Genomic DNA, 21,595 nt, shown 5'->3' on the forward strand with positions numbered 1-21,595 from the left:
CTGCTTGCGCAACAGCTGTTGATGCTGTCTTGACATTTATAAGTTATCCACTTTCTCTGCTCCTTCCCCATTAAAACAAACATACTGAAGAGGAGAAGATTTCCTTGAACATTGTCAAGTCTTTTTTTATATAATTGTTAAATGCCATGGATTATTCTAGATGTACTTCAGTTCTTTATTGTTAAGATGCGATGTAGCAAGTTCTGTTCTCGAGCTGCAGGGATGGGAGAAAGGATGTGTGATATAACCTATTTAAAAAACGACATGTTTCACTTGAGGCGTGGGAATACGCTAAGAAGTGAAAGGATTGTATTTTTTTCTTTACTTCGAGAAGATTATTATTTTGTGAATGATGCTACGTTGGAAGAGAAAGGACTTGCTGTTGGATGGGAAACAAATCAATTTAGCATACGTACAAAGTGAAAGGTGAGCTATGGGAGCGTTTGGCAATGAGTAAAGGTGAAAGGCAGTGAATGTTTCCCAATCGTGATGAGACGAAGCTTTCTTTTTTTGTAAACACGTTTCTTTTTCTTGGACTTGAAAAGTAGTTGGGATGGTGTAAGGTATACATACATAATGAAGAACAGATTATTTTGTTTTTAGGCTTATACATTTATTGCCACCGTTTTCTTGCAAAAAGTCGTTATATATATACAATATCGTACAAAAATCGTATAAAAAAGAGGGGTGCCATTGGTCAGATTCAATGACTATACTACATAAAATTATTATAATAGTATAAAATATTCTAAAGAGGGTAGGAAATCACCAAAAAAAATGTTATTGCCGCCGTAGAATACCCGTAACATGCGCCACTGTAATCTATTTCATGATCATCATCAGAACATCTTCATTTACGAAATCTTTCAAAATATCAAAATATTTACATCATATAAAAATGAATGTAATTTTTTTGTAATTTTTTAAAATAGAGTTTATGTATAAAAAGCGGGAAAGATATTTTGAATGATTCTTTTGAGGAACCATGAAGATGTTTTTTCTTCAGTCTGGTACTTTTCTTCTTCGAAAACCCTTTTGTTGAGAGCGACGCTCGATGACTTCCTCGTTCTTAGTATCCGGTTCTTCCTGGAGGTCCGTAGCTGGTGCTGAGCCCGCTACCGCCGCCAGAACCGCCGCCAATACCGCCGCCAATGCCGCTGCCGCCAATGCTGCCGCCGCCGATTCCACCGCTTCCTCCAAGATCACCACCAAATCCAGTTCCTCCAATGCCAGAACCTCCAATACCGGATCCTCCTCCAATGCCAGATCCTCCTCCAATACCAGATCCTCCTCCAATACCGTCAGCAATACCGCCTCCGCCAATGGCTCCACCTCCAATACCTGCACCGCCGGCAGCTGAGGTTTCCTTCTGGGTCTTGTATCTGATGAAGTAAACTTCTGGTTTGGATGGAGCAGTGGGAGCAGGGGTGGGAATAGTGATCTCAGGAGCATCCTCGGGTTTCTTGACCAGAACGTAGATGAGTGTCTTCTGCTCGTCGCCAGCTGAGAGCTGAGGCAGGACAGGGGCGGTAGGTGTGGGGGGTGTGGGAGCCTTGATGAAGATGATCTTGTAGTGCTTCTGGGGAGGTGGGGGTGGGAGGATGGGGCGGGCTGGGCGGTTGTCTTCAGGTTCGGGGGGTGGGACATGGACGTAGATGTGCTTCTGGATGAGAGATTGGCCACCTCCGGCACCGCCGCCGAATCCGCCTCCGGCACCGCCACCGAATCCGCCTCCGGCACCGCCGCCGAATCCGCCTCCGGCACCGCCTCCGAATCCGCCTCCGGCACCACCGCCGAATCCGGAACTGCCACCGAATCCGGCACCGCCGCCGAATCCACCACCGCCGATGGAACCACCTCCGAATCCACCATCACCCAGTCCTCCTCCGATTCCACCACCCAGACTGCCGCCGCCAAATCCGCCGCCGCCGCCGCCGAATCCACCGCCTAGTCCACCACCTAGTCCACCGCCATGTCCACCGCCACCAACTCCTCCACCGGGAGCGCCGTAAGTCCTCGAGGGAGGTTGGTAGGCGTAGCCAGCTTCAGGGCGGGCATGGACCAGAGCGCCTAGGGACGCGACGAGCTGTGGACAGAGCACATATACCGCTGTTACAAACGTCAGGGAAATTTATGGATGAGGTACTTGTTGACCTGACTGAGAATGATATCATTACATTTCAATTTAATTGCTCAAAAGTGTGACTTATTTTGTGTGAGGGCACTTAGAGATTGACGTACGAGACTCTAATTGAACTGGAGGCGCTTGAAGCTGCCTGGAGTCTTTGGAGTTGTATGTCATTGTAAAGCTCGTGTTACCATCTCTACAACTCAATGCATGTATATGCGTTCGGCTGCAACTCGAGAACCATTGGACAGATTTTAATCCGGTATTCACTGTTGCCTAGAGAATCTCTCGAGAAAGATTGCCTTATATTAAATATTGAACTGTGATGAAAGATAGCAGAGTAGTAACGGTTTCTGCGAAATAACTTGAAGAAAATGAAGCCATGCGAAAGATATCCACAAAATATGTGTAGATTATAAGAGTTGTAGAGCATAAACAATTCAACAAAGTCCGTGATACTTCAGAAAGGTCGCACACTGTTACAGATGTTTTAAATATTTGTTAAAGGTAGAAACTGTATTCCAGGTATAGGAAGAGTATTCCTGAGGCTTATTACATAAATGACATCTGGTGAGTCTCATGCCACTCAGCAGGAAGACCCGGCTGGGATTCCCGGCCAGGACAATGATTTATGCCTGGATCTGAGGGCTGGTTCGAGATCCAGTCAGCCTACGTGATTACAGTTTATTGAGGAGCCATCTAGAGCTCCGGTCTAGAAAGCCAGAGATGTGGTCGTGCTGACCATACGATATCTCGTAATCTACAGGCCTTTAGGATGAGCAGCGGTCGCTTGGCAAGCCAAAGCCCATCAGGGCTATAGTGCTATATGGTTTGTTTTTTGAAAACAAAAATCACTACGACATATAATTTAAGAGTAATTTGGAAGGAGTTATTAATTGGATAATTAACACTACTATAAAGAATCTGCCACCAGGGTGAGAGTCCTGAATGCAGATCAGTGGTGACTGATTGACTGGTTGACTGATTGAAATTTTATCTTTGACTTTTTTCGACTCTCCTGTCAATTGAAGACTAGTATAAGGTCACAGAGTAACGAAGTCCGAAACTTCTGTATGCAATCAGTCTAACTTCTGAGTGTGTTACTTAAGACGGATCAGAAACATTTTGGCCATGAGGCCCTGTCTGAAAGTAGCACTCAAACACTGATCTAGTATTTCACAGCAGAAAGACGATCAGGTCGTGTAATCACTATACCGGAGCAAAGATTGAAGAAGAAAACAGTGAAAAATCCTTGGAAGTATTTATGGTTGATATTCGCTTAACCACGAAATCAGCTTGCGAACACTTACCACCAACAACTTCATGGCTTCTTATTTGAGAGCGGCAGGAATAGGTATTCCTGAGTAGATGTGAAGACTGGAAGGAAGCTTGTGAACTGATGCTCTTCTCAACACCACCGTCGCTTTTTATACGATCCTCGGCCCCCCTGGACGAACTCTCTATGCCGTACTCCCCACTACCGCCACACTCTCTTCTTGCTTGCTTCTTCTCCCATTCCGCTGCCGCGGCGGCTACAGAGGGCCTTTCCAATAGCGAGCGTGTGTGTGTAAGAGTAAAAGTTGTCACAGAAACCGGTAAATTATACAGAACAGGTCTTGAAGGGAAGATAATGGCTGGAATGAAGTGAGAATCTTCTGGGTAGACTATGCTTCCTTATGACCTTGTGACCCTTTGAGTTTCCGCACTGCTATACGTTCACTAGTCTAGGGTATTGGAACACTGCTTTCTACCTTACTAACCTGCATTAGACCGGCATTCACACTTCGCGAATTCATTTTCCAATACGAACGACTTAATAAAGTGGCACTTCCTTAGTTCGACAAACGTTTGTAATGTTCAAATAGAAATATATTTATTTAAAGTTAATTACAAGTAGGACCAGAGGCCCCTTTGGCTCTAAGTAACTGCCACTTTAACTTAAATGTATCAATTAATATACAAAATCTAATAAAAATAATACATAAAAAGTGTAAGATATATTTTCCTACTGAGGATAAAAAAACAAGATTAAAAACTAAACATTACAATATTACCTTTACCATTTCAGAAATATAGACTTTTCAAACAAGGAAGAGAAGACATAAGACAAACCTAAAATACATGTTAATGCCGAGGATGAATTATGAATAAAACTTTTTTTTGCTAGGGGCTTTACGTCGCTCTGACACAGATAGGTCTTATGGCGACGATGGAATAGGAAAGGCCTAGGAGTTAGAAGGAAGCGGCCGTGGCCTTAATTAAGGTACATCCCCAGCATTTGCCTGGTGTGAAAATGGGAAACCACGGAAAACCATCTTCAGGGCTGCCGATAGTAGGATTCGAACCTACTATCTCCCGGATGCAAGCTCACAGCCGCGCGCCTCTACGCGCACGGCCAACTCGCCCGGTATGAATAAAACTTAACATCTAAAATGTATGTAGGAGGTTATAATATTTCATACTATTTAATTTATTTGGTGAAGTCCGGCTCCACGGCTAAATGGGTAGCGTGGTGGCCTTTGGTCACAGGGGTCCCGGGTTCTATTCCCGGCAGGGTCATAAATTTTAACCTTAATTGGTTAATTTCGCTGGCACGGGGGCTGGGTGTATTATGTGTCGTCTTCATCATCATTCCATCCCCCATCACGGCGCGCAGGTCGCCTACGTGAGTTAAATCGAAAGACCTGCACCTGACGACCCGAACTTGTCCTCGGACACTCCCGGGACTAAAAGCCATACGCCATTTCATTTTTTTCATTTGGTGAAAATTCACTTAGATGGCTTAATAAGTGGAAAGGTAGCGGTATTTAAGACATTTTTCCTGAGTTTCGACACTACTTTGCTGTTTTTTAAATACAATTTGCTTTCACACCGACACAGAAAGGTTTTATGGCGATGATGGATAGGAAAGAGCTAGAAGTGGGAAGAAAGCGGCCATGGCCTTAATTAAGGTACAGCCCCAGCATTTGCCTGGTGTGAAAATGGGAAACCACGGAAAACCATCTTCAGGGCTGCCGACAATGGGGTTCGAACTCACTGTCTCCCGAATACTGGATACTGGCCGCACTTAAGCGACTGCAGCTATCGAGCTGGGTGTCATATAGGCTAGTTTTAGGTCATTGTATAATTATTGAGAGGCAGTGACAATGAACGACTTACTGCAGTTTGCCGCACGATGCTGTGGAACCTGAAGGGTGTTAAACCTGTTGTCCCGATCATGCACTTGACTCATCTGAACAAAGGACTTAGTCAAATATGAGGGAGCAAATGATTTTTTTTTTAATTCTCAACAGTAAGCAAGCAGCTCAGTATGATCGTCTATCCCTGAGTAAAAGCCTCAAGAGCTCTGAACTTGGGAGCGTGGATTGGCGACCATGGGACCCTCAGCTGAGTCCTGGGATTGCTTCCACTTACTTGTACCAGGCTCCTCACTTTCATCTTTCCTATGCGACCTCCCTTGGTCAACTCTTGTTCTTTTCAGACCCCGACGGTATTCTTTATGGAGGCCTAGGGAGTCCTTCATTTTCACGCCCTTCGTGGCCCTTGTCTTCCTCTGTCGACACTTTCATTTTTCGAAGATTCGGGTCCCTTCCATTTTTTCTCTCTGATTAATGTTATATAGAGGATGGTTGCCTAGTTGTACTTCCTGTTAAAACAATAATCGCCACCACCACCACCCTGAGTAATAAAACGCGTCCTAGCGTATAAAATCCTAGACGAATTTGTGGAAATGGAAGAAATTATCAAAAGGCAAGCAGTTCGTTATCCAAAGTAACAGTGGTTCGTCAAGTTCTGCTTTATTAAGTTAGACTAGATAAAACAGGCTATTACTTATATGAAGTGAATAATGTCGAACTCTACAATATAAGAAAATCCAAAGCTGTTGTCTCAACAGATGAATATGAGATTCGACTTCAGTTATTTCACGATTTTATTTACTACGGTAAACGTTTCTGCGGTTTAAACGAATGAGAAATGTATTTCGTACATGATGAAGAACGCTAATCTCACCGATATATTACAGTATGGCATTATTATACATTTAAGTGCTACATATTTATAATATGTCATTTACGTGAAAGCTTCCTGTTGCATTAAATCTCAGGAAAACTAAACAAGAAGCTGCCATATTGAAGAAACAGGCAATTCTCGTTCGTCTCGTTTTGCTAGAACTGGTATTACCTCCAATACTGCGTTACAACGAAAATGAAATATTCTCTTACTGAGCTCGATAGCTGAGGTCGCTTAAGTGCGGCCAGTATCCGGTATTCGGGAGATGGTGGGTTCGAACTGTACTGTCGGCATCCCTTAAGATGGTTTTCCGTGGTTTCCCATTTTCACACCTGTAAACCTGTAAAAAAATGTTCTTTTGAATTCCTTTTCAGTATAGCATTATAGCACACAAATACACATACTACTTTGGAGAATGAATTGCTTGCCTTTTAATAACTTTTTCCGTCGTTTTCTCAAATTCTTCCACCATTTTAAAAGTTAGGACGCGTTTTTTGTTTTTTTCTTTTCTTTTCTTAGAATTTTGCTTTGCGTCGGACCGACGCAGATAAGTCTTATAACGACCATGGGACAGGAAAGGGCTAGGAGTGGGAAGGAAGCGGCCGTGGCCTTAGTTAAGGTACAGCCCCAGCCTTTGCCTGGTGTGAAAATGGGAAACCACGGAAAACTATCTTGAAGGCTATCGACAGTGGGGTTCGAATGCAAGCTGATAAGTACGTGACTCTGTGTGTGAGGGAGGATTGTTGCCCTTTTGTACTTCCTCTTAAAACAATAATCACCACCACCATCGAGCGCGCAGCTTGCACCCGGGAGACAGTGAGTTTTTCATTTTTACATCAGGCAAATGCTGGCGATGTACCTTAACTAAGGTCACGGTCTCTTCCTTCCCATTCCTAGCCCTTTCCTGCCCCATCGTCGCCATACGACCTATCTGTGTCGGTGCGACATAAAGCCAATTGTTAAAAAAAACACCTCAATTTATATGAAGTTATTTGTGGAACTTCACTTAGAATTATCGGTATAGGTTTATATCTACGAAGCGCTCGGCTATTTTTTAGCAGTTATTATAACGCTACCGCTGGTGTTACGGAGGATATGGTAATCGATCATTAGTCCCACTCCTTGGCTGAATGATCAGCGTTGAGGCCTTCGGTTCAGAGGGTCCTGGGTTCCATTCCTGGCCGAGTCGGCAATTTTAATCGCTTCTGATTAATTCTTCTAGCCCGGGGACTGGGTGCTTGTGTTTGTCCCAAAACTTTCCTCTTCATATTCAGACAACACACTACACTACCAATCACCACAGAAGAACGCAATAGTGATTACATCACACCATATAGAATGGACGTCAGGAAGGGCATCCGGACGTAAAACAGGGCCAAATCCCCATGTGCGACGCACTTCGCACCCGCAACCCCACAAGAAGAAGGTAATCTATCATTGACATCTGTTTGATTCAACCCACACAGTTCCTTCGTGAGGCTTAAGTAATGCTGACTTTACTCGAGATTCCGGCAATGATCGCCGGGCTGAGTGGCTCAGACGGTTAAGGCGCTGGGTTTCTAACCCCAACTTGGCAGGTTCGATCCTGGCTCAGTTCGGTGGTATTTGAAGGTGCTCAAATACGACAGCCCCGTGTCAGTAGATTTACTGGCATGTAAAAGAAATCCTGCGGGACTAAATTTCGGCACCTCGGCGTCTCCGAAGACCGTGAAAGTAGTTAGTGGGACGTAAAGCAAATAGCATTTATTATTATTATTATTATTATTATTATTATTATTATTATTATTATTATTATTATTATTATTATCATCGGAAATGATCTGTGAAGGACACCTGGACGTCATACCTGCATGTCTTAAGGCTCATTTTGTAGGCTGTCAGAAAATGTTTGTTCCAAAGCTAACAAACTGCGCTCATCTTTTAAAGTATACTAGGACGCACTTCAACTGTTCTTCTCCCCTAGTTCATCAACAGGAGTGGATATAGTACAAACACGCCTGTAGGTACAAGGCAGGTAATTTATGAGTCATAATTATCTTTGTGCTGAGCCTCCGTGATTCATACGCCAGCGCGGCGGCCTTTCACCGCTGGGTTCCGTGGTTCAAACCCCGGTCACTCCATGTAAGATTTGTGCTGGACAAAGCGGAGGCAAGGCAGGTTTTTCTCCAGGTACTCGGGTTTTCCCTGTCATCATTCATTCCCACAACACTCTCCAGTATCATTTCATTTCATCTGTCAGTCATTAATCATTACCCAGAGCAGTGCGACAGGCTTCGGCAGTCGGCACAATTCCTTTTCTCGCTGCTAGATGGGGACTTCATTTATTCCATCCCTGACCCTATCGAATGACTGGGAACAGGCTGAGGATTTTCATTTCCAATTATCTTTGTGTTATTTAATAACACTAGTAGGCCTACCTAGAATATAAAGATTTAGAAGTGTATCAACCCATTAAAATGTGCTCTCCAAAGTAAAAATTTTTCTCCGCTCAAAAATTTGGTGGCGGTTAATTCCATGCCATTTATATTTTAGGGAGAAATATACTTCTTTTTTTAAGCCTTCCTAATGGTTTTTGCGGAATTCAAAACGTCTGGTTTGGTAGTTCGTTTACGGTTTCTGAGAAAATTGTCCCTAAAGAATAAACGTGTCACTTTCGGGAAGTTCTGTTAGCTCACGAGTTGTGCTACCATATGTGAACAGCCATTAAAAATCCACTCATACACATATTATATTACTTTTTATATCTTTCCACGTCTAGATTTAACAGTGATTTATTTCACGAAGTCTAACTTTATGAAAAATAAATTATTGAAAGGCAGAAAATTCGCCCTCCAAAGCGGCATTGACTAAATATTATGCTTTACGAAGATGTACAGCGAATAGTTGTGCAAGATTATTGTGTACGCTTATTAGTGTGTAAAGGTGGTCATAACTACGAGAATAATAAAATATTGGTTTAGGCTAAAAAGAGGAGATATTTTAGATATAGCTTACCGACACCAAATGAGGGACCAGGAATTGGAATGGTGAAATACTGGGGTAAACAAACGTCTGTAGGTAAGTGGCATAGAAAGTGGCAGGTACTGAAGCACAAATGCTAAGAGCTGAGGGTAAATGTAGGAGAACTCTGGAGAAATTCATGAATATACTGTATATCCAAGCATCAGAAAATCCATGATAAATTAACAAAAAGAGAATACAGGGGAATTATATGGTGGCTTATGGGAGTGTATAGAAAGATGGCATTTAAAGAAGTTGAGAATACATGTTTTACTGTGTGAGGAGTTAGGAAATGCATATTTCTTGAGACAGAGTGAAAGTTCAAGAGCATTATTCTATGGGTTAAATATTTGCAAATAGAAAGCGAATTTGAATATTAAACTATTGCCAAATCATGAACAAGCAATGGAGATGGTGAGGGAATCTATTGAAATTATTGGTTGTTGTAAAAAGTTTCTGGGGAAAGAAAAAGTTCTGAATGAGGGATTAAGTACATGGCAGTTGAAGGTGCGAAGAATTAGGGACTTAACCTTGGCAAATAACAAACTGAAAACAGTGGAAATAATAATGGACATTTAACTACACATAAAGAGAAGCATGCTAATGTTCCAAGATGACCCAAGTTTCATCTCTCCTACCTAAGTCAATCGAAGTTGGAAGAGAGAGACCCCGAAGTTTTTCATTTACCTGTAAATCAAATAAACAGTTAATAACTGGGCACATCTGGGTAAAAATAAATTCATGGAAATTTCTTAATTTCTAAAGTGTCAACTCTGTATGGGGTGACAAAAACGAGGTTTCGTAACGTCCAAAACAGAAAACTATGACTCAAAGTACGGAACAGTATAGAGTCAAATTCAATAATTATAATTTTAGTACCATGTTCTGATTTAATATTTGTTTAGTTTTGTTCGTGTTCTTTACATATTGTATATTTTCAGGCTGGAAGTATTTGTGTTCATTGATATGTACTCCTTAGCGTATTTCTTTCGAATTGTGCTTGTTTGTTGATTTATTTTGGCTGTTATAGGTATATGCCTGATTGCCAATGCATTGAATACTGTGTCCTCAGTGTCTGGTGATCCGGAACTGGTGGAGGGGAGTATTCTACTAAATATAATGGACCGCTTGAGCGTGATTAGCTGCCAATCCCGGAGGCCCGGGTTCGATTCCCGGATCTGCCACGAAATTTGAAAAGTGGTACGAGGGCTGGAACAGGGTCCACTCAGCCTCGGGAAGTCAACTTAGTAGAGGTGGGTTCCATTCCCTCCTGAGCCATCCTCGAAGTGTTTTTCCGTTGTTTCCCACTTCTCCTCCAGGCAAATGTCGGGATGCTACCTAACTAAGGCCACGGCCGCGTCCTTCCCTATCCCTTCCAATCTTCCCATCCCCCACAAGGCCTCTGTTCAGTGTAGCAGGTGAGACCGCCTGGGAGAGGTACTGGTCCTCCTCCCAAGTCCTATCCCCGACTCAAAGTCTCACGCTCCAGGACACTGCCCTTGAGGCGGTAGAGGTGGGATCCCTCGCTGAGTTCGAGGGAAAAACCAACCCTGGACTGTAAACGGATTAAGAAGAAGAAGAAAATGGACCTTCTTAACTTTTATTACGATTTTTTGAGGGCAAATACCTGAGAGTCCCACGGCGAAAACTACGCTCCTTTACTCATCTGTTTCCTAGAAGTGCCGATGAGTCGGAAAAATCTCTGGTTTTGCACTGGCGGGGGTACATCTAACTGACCGAGAGGCGGTATTCACCTCCCGTCAGAGAAGAAACCTGCTCTTCGCTGAGCCAATGCGATTTAATTTTGAGTCGGAGAGCTATTGGGACTGCAGGGGAAAGTCCTCCCTTCTTAACAAACGGACCTTTTCAGGGATTTAATTTTGAGTTAATTTAGTGAAATAATGATATTGAATTTGGGAAAGACCGAAAGAAAATAATTCCAATTTCCTATTAAAACAGGTCATAAGTGAGCCAAGTGCCGCACTGATTGTAACGTGTGTGCGGCTTCTTGGTTCTTACGACCCGTTGTGAGAGTAAGATGCCAGGGTCGGTTGAATGGCTAAGGAGGATTCTAGATTTAGTCATCTTAATTATCTTATTGATCTGATATGTAATAGTCGGAATACGAAGTTCGGTGCAATCTTCCTATAAGATCTCAGTCTTGGTGACTTGGTCATCATCCTGAGTGTCTTATTTAGAAAAACTTGTAATTTTGAAAGTGAAGTTTTAGCAATATAGCCCTAGGCCTCACAACCGTACAGCAGGATGGGCCTGATACGTGCTAGGTATATGTTATTCTCTTAACACTTGCACAGATCTCTGCCCATGGTTATGAGGGTATTTAGGGGTTGTAGTAAGGATGTAAAGGAGAGGGCGTATAAGTCTCTGGTAAGAACCCAACTAGAATATGGTTCCAGTGTATGGGACCCTCACCAGGATTACTTGATTCAAGAACTGGAAAAAATCCAAAGAAAAGCAGCTCGATTTGTTCTGGGTGATTTCCGACAAAAGAGTAGCGTTACAAAAATGTTGCAAAGTTTGGGCTGGAAGACTTGGGAGAAAGGAGACGAGCTGCTCAACTAAGTGGTATGTTCCGAGCTGTCAGTGGAGAGATAGCGTGGAATGACATTAGTAGACGAATAAGTTTGAGTGGCGTTTATAAAAGTAGGAAAGATCACAATATGAAGATAAAGTTCATATTCAAGAGGACAACGTGGGGCAAATATTCATTTACAAGAAGGGAAGTTAGGGATTGGAATAACTTACCAAGGGAGATGTTCAATAAATTTCCAATTTCTTTGAAATAATTTAAGAAACGGCTAGGAAAACAACAGATAGGGAATCTGGGCGACTGTCCTAAATGCAGATCAGTAGTGATTGATTGATTGATTGATTGATTGATTGATTGATTGATTGATTGATTGATTGATTGATTGATTGATTGATTGATTGATTGATTGATTGATTGAGATATACTTATTTCCTAGCAGAGGTCTCAAGGCCTTCATCCGTGCCGTGGCGTTTTGTAGGGCTTGTTCTATATTATATCTTCAGGACAAATTTCTGTCTGTAGTTAGGTCGAGGTACTTAATTTTGTTTGTCCAAGACAATTCAAAGCGAGGTTTCATTTTTATACAAACACCGCTTCTGATATAACACTTCCGAGAGTGGAACCAGTTCTAGCAAACCGAAACTCCTTGTTTGTCTGCGACTGTGTAGCACAGGAAGCTTTCAAACAACTTTCATATTATGAAAATACAAGGTTATGCCGCCCGCAAGGCCCATTCCAAATTCAACAGAATTGTTAGTAATAATAAAGAGATGTCACGAACTTCCTTAACATTACTGGACATGACACCAAACAGAACCGTTTAGAGGAACATTTCTGTAGGAATCCTATAATCATTCTCCTTTTATGAAGGGTGAAGTATTATCTGATCCTGTAACGCAACCGCGATAAAAATGTCATTTCATTGTACACACACAATTCATAGACCATTATACTAAATTTAGTAACCATGTCTTCACTGTTGTATAACTTCAGTATATGTAACTCTTAACATGACCGATAGATGGTACAAGTTAGCAGCGGAAAAAAAGAAATACTCCAAGGCAGTGCAAGTGATGTAATTGTGGGACACTTGGAATTGCTAGCTCCCACAATCGGACCATATTTTCCGCCTCTGGCTGAGAAAATCACGTGCAGAGGCCTAGGGAGTCTTTCATTTTCACGCCCTCGGTGGACCTTGTCTTCCTTTGGTCGATACCTTGATTTTTCCCAACTGCCGGATTGCTTCCAATTTTTCGCTCTGATTACTGTTATGCAGAAGATGGTTGCCTAGTTGTACTTCCTCTTGAAACAATAATCACCAACCAACCAACCATCAGAAATTCCTTCTTTGAAACAGAAAATGAACTGCTCTCCCTTGAGGAAGATCAACTAGCCGAAGTATCTTGGCAGAGAAAGTGAAAAATAAATTGAAGTATATGTGTGGATAGTCAGATGGAGTGGCATGTTTAGCTCCAGAAAGTTCCCTGAATGTATCACAACCAGTGTTGCCGACTTATGTTTTCAAGATCCGCTAAATACTACTAAAATTCCGCTAAAATTCCGCCAAGAAATCCGATCTCAATTAATGAGCAATAAAAACGAGCAATAATAATAATATAGGCACAAAATTAACTTGCACAGCTTTGCAGCCAGACAATGTACAAGAAACTTGAAACTCCAGGAGGCATGGACTCAAGAAAGACGACAGACTGACAGTGCGAGGATGAAGTTTTGGGAGTATAAGAGAAACAAGAAGAAGAATGCTAACTAATGGTTCTACATGCTCCTTAGAGGGGCTAACGTATATATATGTATATAATAATAATAATAATAATAATAATAATAATAATAATAATAATAATAGATTTATTCAATTAGTTTTTAAGTCCATGTTACATCCAATGATTCTACGCATTTGTATACACACTTCTTACACACCATTTATGGTACCAGGACCGCCTCCATCTGGTCCATAATAATAATAATAATAATAATAATAATAAATGTCTGTACTCACCGATCTGTGAGTTCCACTGGAATTAACCCTCTACCTGCGAGCCGGCGAGCTAAAACTTGTAGGCGTTTTAGTGCCGGGTGCAAACTAGGTAAATCCCCTACCTCAAGAGCCACACACAAAACAGGCCAGTTCATTAAACGGTCTTCCTTCATAGCATAAATATAAATGCTACTCTCTCACAGTTTCATTATCTGTCGTCATTCGTCAACTAAGAGAAAAGTATCCTTTCCTCACGCATTACAAATTTATGATACCACGATCTCATAACATCAAATACAAATAACATATTTTCCTCATGTGACTACTAGCTCCTGATAAGAAATACGGAACAGCTTGGACGCAGACTGGAATATAAATTTTTAAAAAACGTAAAATGGATAAAGCACTAAATTCCGCTATAACAAATCTAGAATTCCGCCAAAAAAATCCGCTGTCCGCTAAATGATATATTTCTCCGCCGATAGTCTTCTAATTCCGCCAAATTTAACGGAAAATCCGCTGAGTTGGCAACACTGTTCACAACTCCACGTCTCTGATCTACTTTTGGGTGCATGCCATCCCCTATACCCTACAATTCCTAGAAAGGAAAATACTGCATTTAATGCCTTTCATGACAACATACCTGTGTGAGTGTACCTTTTCTACTCTCACACAAAATGTAAACGAAGTACAGAAACACAGCTAATGTAGTGGCTGATCTTCGGTTCGAACAATTACACTTGGAAAACCCTTGGTCTTTGGAAAACAGTATCATTGATCTAACAACCGCAACAGATGAAAGTTTTCAAGCAAATTTTCAGATTCAGACTGTTGTAATTATTAGCCAAGTATCACATTGTCTCATAATTCTATGAATGTAAACAGTATCTTTATGAAAATGAAGTTAAAGCACACATTCAAATAAAGTAAATATAAGTCCTAAATTATACGAATAAAATCAAACATGGTAATATTAAAAAATCTGTTTTTTGTTTACTGCATGCAGAGTTACGTTCTGTGGCTAAGGGGTCGTTGGACATCTGTTCAGGGGGCCTCAGAGACGAAACGTATGGCAAACCCTGCATTGTAACGATTAAGAGGGGCTTCCGCACGGCGATATTATTGGACCTTTATGTTTTCTTTTGTATATAAATGTTTATGAGTTGTTGTTGTTGTTGTTGTTGTTTGAGTCATCAGTCCATAGACTGGTTTGATGCAGCTCTCCATGCCACCCTATCCCGTGCTAATCTTTTCATTTCTACGTAACTATTGCATCCTACATCTGCTCGAATCTGCTTGTCATATTCATACCTTGGTCTACCCCTACCGTTCTTACCACCTACACTTCCTTCAAAAACCAACTGAACAAGTCCTGGGTGTCTTAAGATGTGTCCTATCATTCTATCTCTTCTTCTCGTCAAATTTAGCCAAATCGATCTCCTCTCACCAATTCGATTCAGTATATCTTCATTCGTGATTCGATCTATCCATCTCACCTTCAGCATTCTTCTGTAACACCGCATTTCAAAAGCTTCTATTCTCTTTCTTTCTGAGCTAGTTATTGTCCATGTTTCACTTCCATACAATGCCACGCTCCACACGAAAGTCTTCAAAAACATCTTTCTAATTCCGATATCAATGTTTGAAGTGAGCAAATTTCTTTTCTTAAGAAAGCTCTTCCTTGCTTGTGCTAGTCTGCATTTTATGTCCTCCTTACTTCTGCCATCGTTAGTTATTTTACTACCCAAGTAACAATAATGTTTTACTTCCTTTAAGACTTCATTTCCTAATTTAATATTTCCTACATCACCTGCCTTCGTTCGACTGCACTCCATTACTTTTGTTTTGGACTTATTTATTTCCATCTTGTACTCCTTAGCCAAGATTTCATCCATACCATTCAGCAACTTCTCGAGATCTTCTGCATTCTCAGATAAAACTACAATATCATCGGCAAATCTCAAGGTTTTGATTTCCTCTCCTTGGACTTTGATTCCCTTTTTTGAGTAAAGAACTAGAATGTCAAATAAGACTTTTTGAGGCTGTTATACTGTATATAGTAGTAAAAAAGTTACAGGATTCTGAACAACTACAAAAAGAAGTCGCCAATGTTATGAGATGGACAGCATGAAGGTGAACGTCATGAAAAGTCACGCTATTAGTTTTTCCAAAAGAAGTCCTCTCTCTTTTAAATACTGTGCTGATGGGGTGAAAATAACTCAGGCAAAGATCTTCAAAGGGGTATAATCAAAACAGAACAGAACGTTTTTAAAAATTGGGATAATTAAAAATAAGATTTAAACCAAACGTTGACAAACAACATGCAGATGAGGTACGACAGAAAAAACCAGAACGAATGAAAAGCTGCTGGGCAATTCGCAAAGAAGATGGCCGTAAAAGAATAAACAGTAGAAGAAGAAAATGATAATAATAAATTTGGCATTCAAGAAGAAAAATGCGGCAAATATTTATTTATAGGAACAGATATTAGGGGATGGAATAGCTTGTCAAGGAAAATGTTCGATAAATGACCAATTTCTTTGAAAACATTGAATAAATAGAGCAGGTAATCAGCTGATAGGGAGTCTGCCACCAGAGCGACAGTACAACTTCATGATGGTTGTTGATTGATTGAGTGATTGGTTGGTTGGTTGATTGATTGATTGATTGATTGATTGATTGATAAGACTAACAGTTTGCCGATTATTGTGTTTTTTATCAGTAGGACATCATCCACTATATAGTAAAGTGTATTTTGTTGGAAAACTGTTTGTTAGGAAGAACATACATATGAATTTTTTTAATTATAGGGAAGTGAGTTATAAGGACACTTGGTAGGCTCCGTTTCTAGTTAGGTCGGAAGCGTATTCAGTCTCAAGCTTCTATCGCTACGTGGTCCCCTTATGAGACACCACGGTAGTAAGCAACCTTTCTTCTTCTTCTTCTTCTACTTCTTCTTCTTATTCTTCTTCTTATTCTTCTTCTTATTCTTCTTCTTCCTCTTCATGTGCCATGTCCTCGCAGAACATTGGCGATCAGTAGCACGATCTGTTGTTTGTTCATAGCTGTTCTGAACACAGTAAGCTTTGTCACCCCAAACCACTGGCTCAAGTTGCCGAGCCATTATGTCCTACTTCTCCCCGGACCACGTTTTCCATTAATTTTCCCTTGGAGTATTACTTGCAGAAGGTGGTATTTAGAGTTCCGCATCATATGACCAAAGTATTCTAGTTTCCTTCTCTTGATGGTAGTGAGAATTTCTGGTTCTTTGTTCATACGGTGCAAAACGTCTATATTTGTCATTTTAGCTGTCCAAGGTATCTTCAGCATCGTTCGGTACGTCCACATTTCAAATGCTTGCAATCTCTTGCACATGGTCTCAGTTAGTGTCCATGCCTCAGAATGCTGAAAACGTAGCACCGGAGTAGTCGTGTCCGTAGTGAAATGGAAAGGTCACGGCTTGTCAAAAGTTTCCTAAGTCTCTGAAAAGAAGTTCTGCCCTGTTCAATTCTGCATCGGATCTCGTGAGTAAGGTCCCAGTCATCATTGATGTGACATCCCAGGTATTTAAATGTTGCCACTCTCGCAATCTGTTCCTTCGCTGTTGTGAGATTACATCGAATGCCATCTATCGCATATTGTAATTGTCTGTGAGCTTTTTAGGTAGACAGGGTGATGATTCGACATGTATTATGTCTAGAGCCCGGATTATCAGGCAGTAATAGGTTAGTGCAGCGTTTCCCAAACTTTTTCTGTCTAAGCCCCATTAGCATGTCCAAGGCCACAGAGCATAATACTATCTAAAAATCCTCGGTCTAATTATATCAGATGGTGTTGGTGGTGATTATTGTTTTAAGAGGAAGTACAACTGGGTAACCATCCTCTATATAACAATAATCAGAGAGAGAAATTGAAGGGATCAGCCTAAGGAAGACAAGGACCACGAAGGTCGTGAAAACGAAAGACTCCCTAGGCCTCGAGTGCTCTAATAGCGCCGGGGTCGGAAAAGAATAAGAGTTGACCGAGGGAGGTTGGATAGGATAGATGAAGGTGAGGAGCCTGGCACAGATAAGTGGAAGCAATGCCAGGACTCAGTTAAGGCCCCGTGGTCGCCAATCCACACTCCTAAGTAGGTCGCCTCTTACGACAGCCAGGGGATACCGTGGGTGTTATTCTACCGACCCCACCCACAAGGGGGGATCAGTAGGGAAAGCTGTTAAATGTAACATAATGACGTTGCTTATCAAAGTCTCTACAGTACGCGGACCCCGTGAAAAATGTTAATCATGCATAAAATATTTCATTAATAACAGAATATAGCTGAATAAGTTTGCCTCTATGGCTAAATGGTTAGCCTTCTGGTTTTTGGTGGAAGGGGTTCTGGGTTCCATTCCCGACTGAATCGAGGATTTTAATCTTAATTGATTAATTCGGATGGTTCCGGGGCTGGGCGTGTGTGTGTGTGTGTGTGTGTGTGTGTCGTTTCCAGCATTCATCACAGCCAATGTTCCACTCTCAGGAAGGCGCAGGTCGCTTGTAGGAGTCAACTCAAAAGAACTGCAACAAACCTCTCTGTAGGTTATATGCCGTTATTACCTGAACAAGAAAACATTGAATTAATCCCAGAATGACGTGTTTCGTGAGGAGCGAGATTGCGATAAGTCGTGGGGAACACAGTTCAAAGTGAGTTCAAGGCCCAGGTGGTCTCAACTTTAGAGCTGAGTCTGGTATTATTTACATTGTGCCAGTCTCCTGAATTACATCTTACCTCTCTTGGTCAACTCTTGTTTATTCTAACAGGTTCTCGAGTCCTAGGGCGTGTTTTATTTTTACACCCTTCCTGGCATTCCCTTTCTTCGCCGATATCTTCATTTTTCGAAGTGCCAGACCTCCTTCATTTTGCCTCTGATTACTGTCAATGGAGGTTGATTGCCGAGTTGTACTTCCTCTTGAAACAATAATCACCACCACCATTAGTGTTAGAGGATGGTTCACAGTTGTACTTCCTCTTGAAACAATAATCACCACCACCATTAGTGTTAGAGGATGGTTCACAGTTGTACTTCCTCTTGAAACAATAATCACCACCACCACCATCAGTGTTAGAGGATGGTTCACAGTTGTACTTCCTCTTGAAACAATAATCACCACCACTGCCCTTACGACTGGGAAGGAGCTACGTTTATGTTATGAATATACGAACAAAGCGCATACACGGCACCTCCGTGAGAACTGGGTGGCAGGACATCATCTACAGAGTCATCCCAGGAAGACAATGCGTCGGGAAATTCGGAGGCTCATTGCCCCTACCACCCACCGCATCCTGCTCCTTAAGAACTTCAATACCGGGCTTCGGATAGTTATGGACTTAAAAATTGCAAAATATACACTACGATGCTCAAAACGTGCACTAAACGTTTTGAAATATGCATTAGAAACAAATGAATTTGATGTCAGTGAGCAGTTCACGCCATAAAAGGAAAATTGTACACTTTGAATATTGCCAAAATAACAAAATGTAGCCTACACAACGTGCCACAAAGAACGCTCCATTTGCTCAATGAAATTCACAAGTCTTGATTTCTCAGCGTGATGCAACAAACCTGCGCCTATTTTTACTAAAAGAGTTTTTTATACTCCAGAAAGCTATCTCTAGATCACATGCAACAAGTGGAACAGAAACTTCAAGAATCAAGGCACCGTCAATTGTTTCTTTGCAGTGTACAACCACAGGTGGAGACCGAAGTTTTTTACACTACATTCTGCATTTTCTCCGAAAAAAATGTATTCGCTAAGTTCATTAGGGATCGTTCGACTTCTTCAACAATTCCAGTACGAACGTGAAAAGGCAGTCCTCTTTCTTGCATTTTGTTGATCGTCGAACGTAAGCTCGTCAAATTGGAGCGAATGAATTTAAGTTGCTCTCAGACGCTATCTTTGCTCAACGCTTCTGGTGTTTCTTTAACAGAAGCCGCTTCTTCAGAATCTTGGTCTTCAACAACTTCAAAATTATCGGTATAATGGGAAGCAATGTTTAGCCACTTTGTATGCGCTGGTAAAGGCGGCAGCGGCACATTACTGACCGACTTGGAACCTTCAGGAATACTATCTTCACTGAAGAAATCAAGATGTTCACTTCAGTGAAGGAAGCCTGTACTGCTTCAGCGGCTCGGTGAAGACCATGTACTGCACATGTGACACAAGATCATCATCATCATCATCATCATCATCATCATCATCATCATCATCATCATCTGGAGCGGTTTCCAACCACAGGCTGAGTCTGCTTGGAACGTAAGAATCTCCATCCACCACTTCTCTTCTCTCACTGTCGTCCAGTTCCCTCCTCTTGCCTCGAAGCTCTTCTTTACACCTTTCAGTCATCTGTCCCTCGTTCTTCCTCTAGGTCTCCTTCGCTTCAACTCTATTCCTAACATCTTTCCTGGTAACCTGCCTTCTCTCATTCTCTTAACATGTCCATACCACTGTAGCCTTGATTTTTCTATATTTTGCTGTAGGGGTACCTTATTTACCATTTCCCGAATTCTCTCATTTCTTTCTCTGTCCATTCTTGTTAAACCTACTCGACACCTTTGAAACTTCATTTCCACTGCTTGTATTCTACTTTTATCCCTCTCCTTCACCACCCACGTTTCTGATCCATACGTCAAAATCGGCACAAAATAAGTCTTGTAGATACTTCCTTTACATCTCTATGGCACATCCCTGTTCCATATCAATCCTCCCACGCTCTTAAAGAATCCATTTGCACACCTTCCTCTTTCATTGATTTCAATCCTGATTCCCCCATTTTCTTCAGGTATTTAAAACTTTCGGCTCTTTTCAACTGCTCCCCTCCTAATGTCATGCCATTATACGCTCGATTCTTGTTTCACTCTTTCGTGCTGAGAACTTCATAAGATGACAATTTCTTCCCATACATTTAGCTGTTCCTGCACTTCACTCTCACTGTTCCCCCATATTTGATGATCGTCTGTAAACAATACTGCTTTCATTCTTCTCTTTATTATTATTATATCAGAAGATAACAAGCTCTTACATATACATGGGATAATATAAAATTTGCGATACAGCCCTCCCCTTGCTTCCATTTAAAATTTCCCTTTACTATTCTACAATCCGAAAGGAAAAGGCAAGATATGATTTCTTCATTTATTCCAGATTGTTTGCTTACAACACTCTCATAACTTGAGGTAACTGTCCTTAGAGGTACTGTGCAGAAATGGTAACGTAGAGCAAATAGATATTTGGCACACATGTCAAATCACAGCAGCACCTTTAAGATTACTAGGTTTATTTCCAGTTCGTCGAAGAAGTGTTGGTTCTAACTACCTCATGATTGAATCTTCTGGCTATGGTCAATGCCGTAAACGCCAGAGAGCCATTTTTTATAGCAGGAGTTGTTTGAAGACACTGGATATTTGTTCTCGGAATTGACGGCCATTCTTCTTGAGTGTAGGCGAAGGGACGTCTGGTGTCCTCATGGATAATTGATGGTGAAATAGTTCTGGATGTTACCAGTAGTTTCCCCCATGTGAAGTCGGTCCTTGAATCCCGTGCTAGCGACGACTCGTTCCTCCAAGTGGCCGCGTACCTTTAAAATAAAATAAAATTTAAAAACCTTATAACATGCCCGTGGCAAACCATTTAGAAGTCAGCCTCGCAGGACATAGACAGCACCACCTGGAAAGAGAAAAAATATTACATTAGCATTAATATTTTCTAACACCTTAACGATCTATTCGACGATGAAGTTGTGTGGTGATGACGAGGGTCCACCATCCCTACGGAAGCAAACTTGCTGTGTTGGAGGGTTTTAGGGAATTCGAGGTGGAGGGTATACGCAGACTTGTAGACAGGGGAAGGTGGATATTAGGTCGACGCTGTT

General features: G+C 41.5%; 1 protein-coding gene across 1 annotated transcript; it reads right to left on the reverse strand.

Moving 5' to 3' along the window:
- Nucleotides 1-588: 588 nt before the first annotated feature.
- TwdlT (TweedleT) lies at nt 589-3,453 on the reverse strand. Its single transcript, XM_067154436.2, has 2 exons — nt 3,439-3,453; nt 589-2,086 (listed from the first exon to the last, which is right to left on the reverse strand). Exons 1-2 carry the CDS (start codon nt 3,451-3,453, stop codon nt 1,070-1,072), a joined length of 1,032 nt encoding a protein of 343 aa, XP_067010537.2. The 3' UTR covers nt 589-1,069.
- Between the last annotated feature and the right edge of the window lie 18,142 nt (nt 3,454-21,595).

This window comes from Anabrus simplex, chromosome 10 (assembly GCF_040414725.1).
Source record: "Anabrus simplex isolate iqAnaSimp1 chromosome 10, ASM4041472v1, whole genome shotgun sequence".
Classification (NCBI taxonomy): Eukaryota; Metazoa; Arthropoda; class Insecta; order Orthoptera; family Tettigoniidae; genus Anabrus; species Anabrus simplex.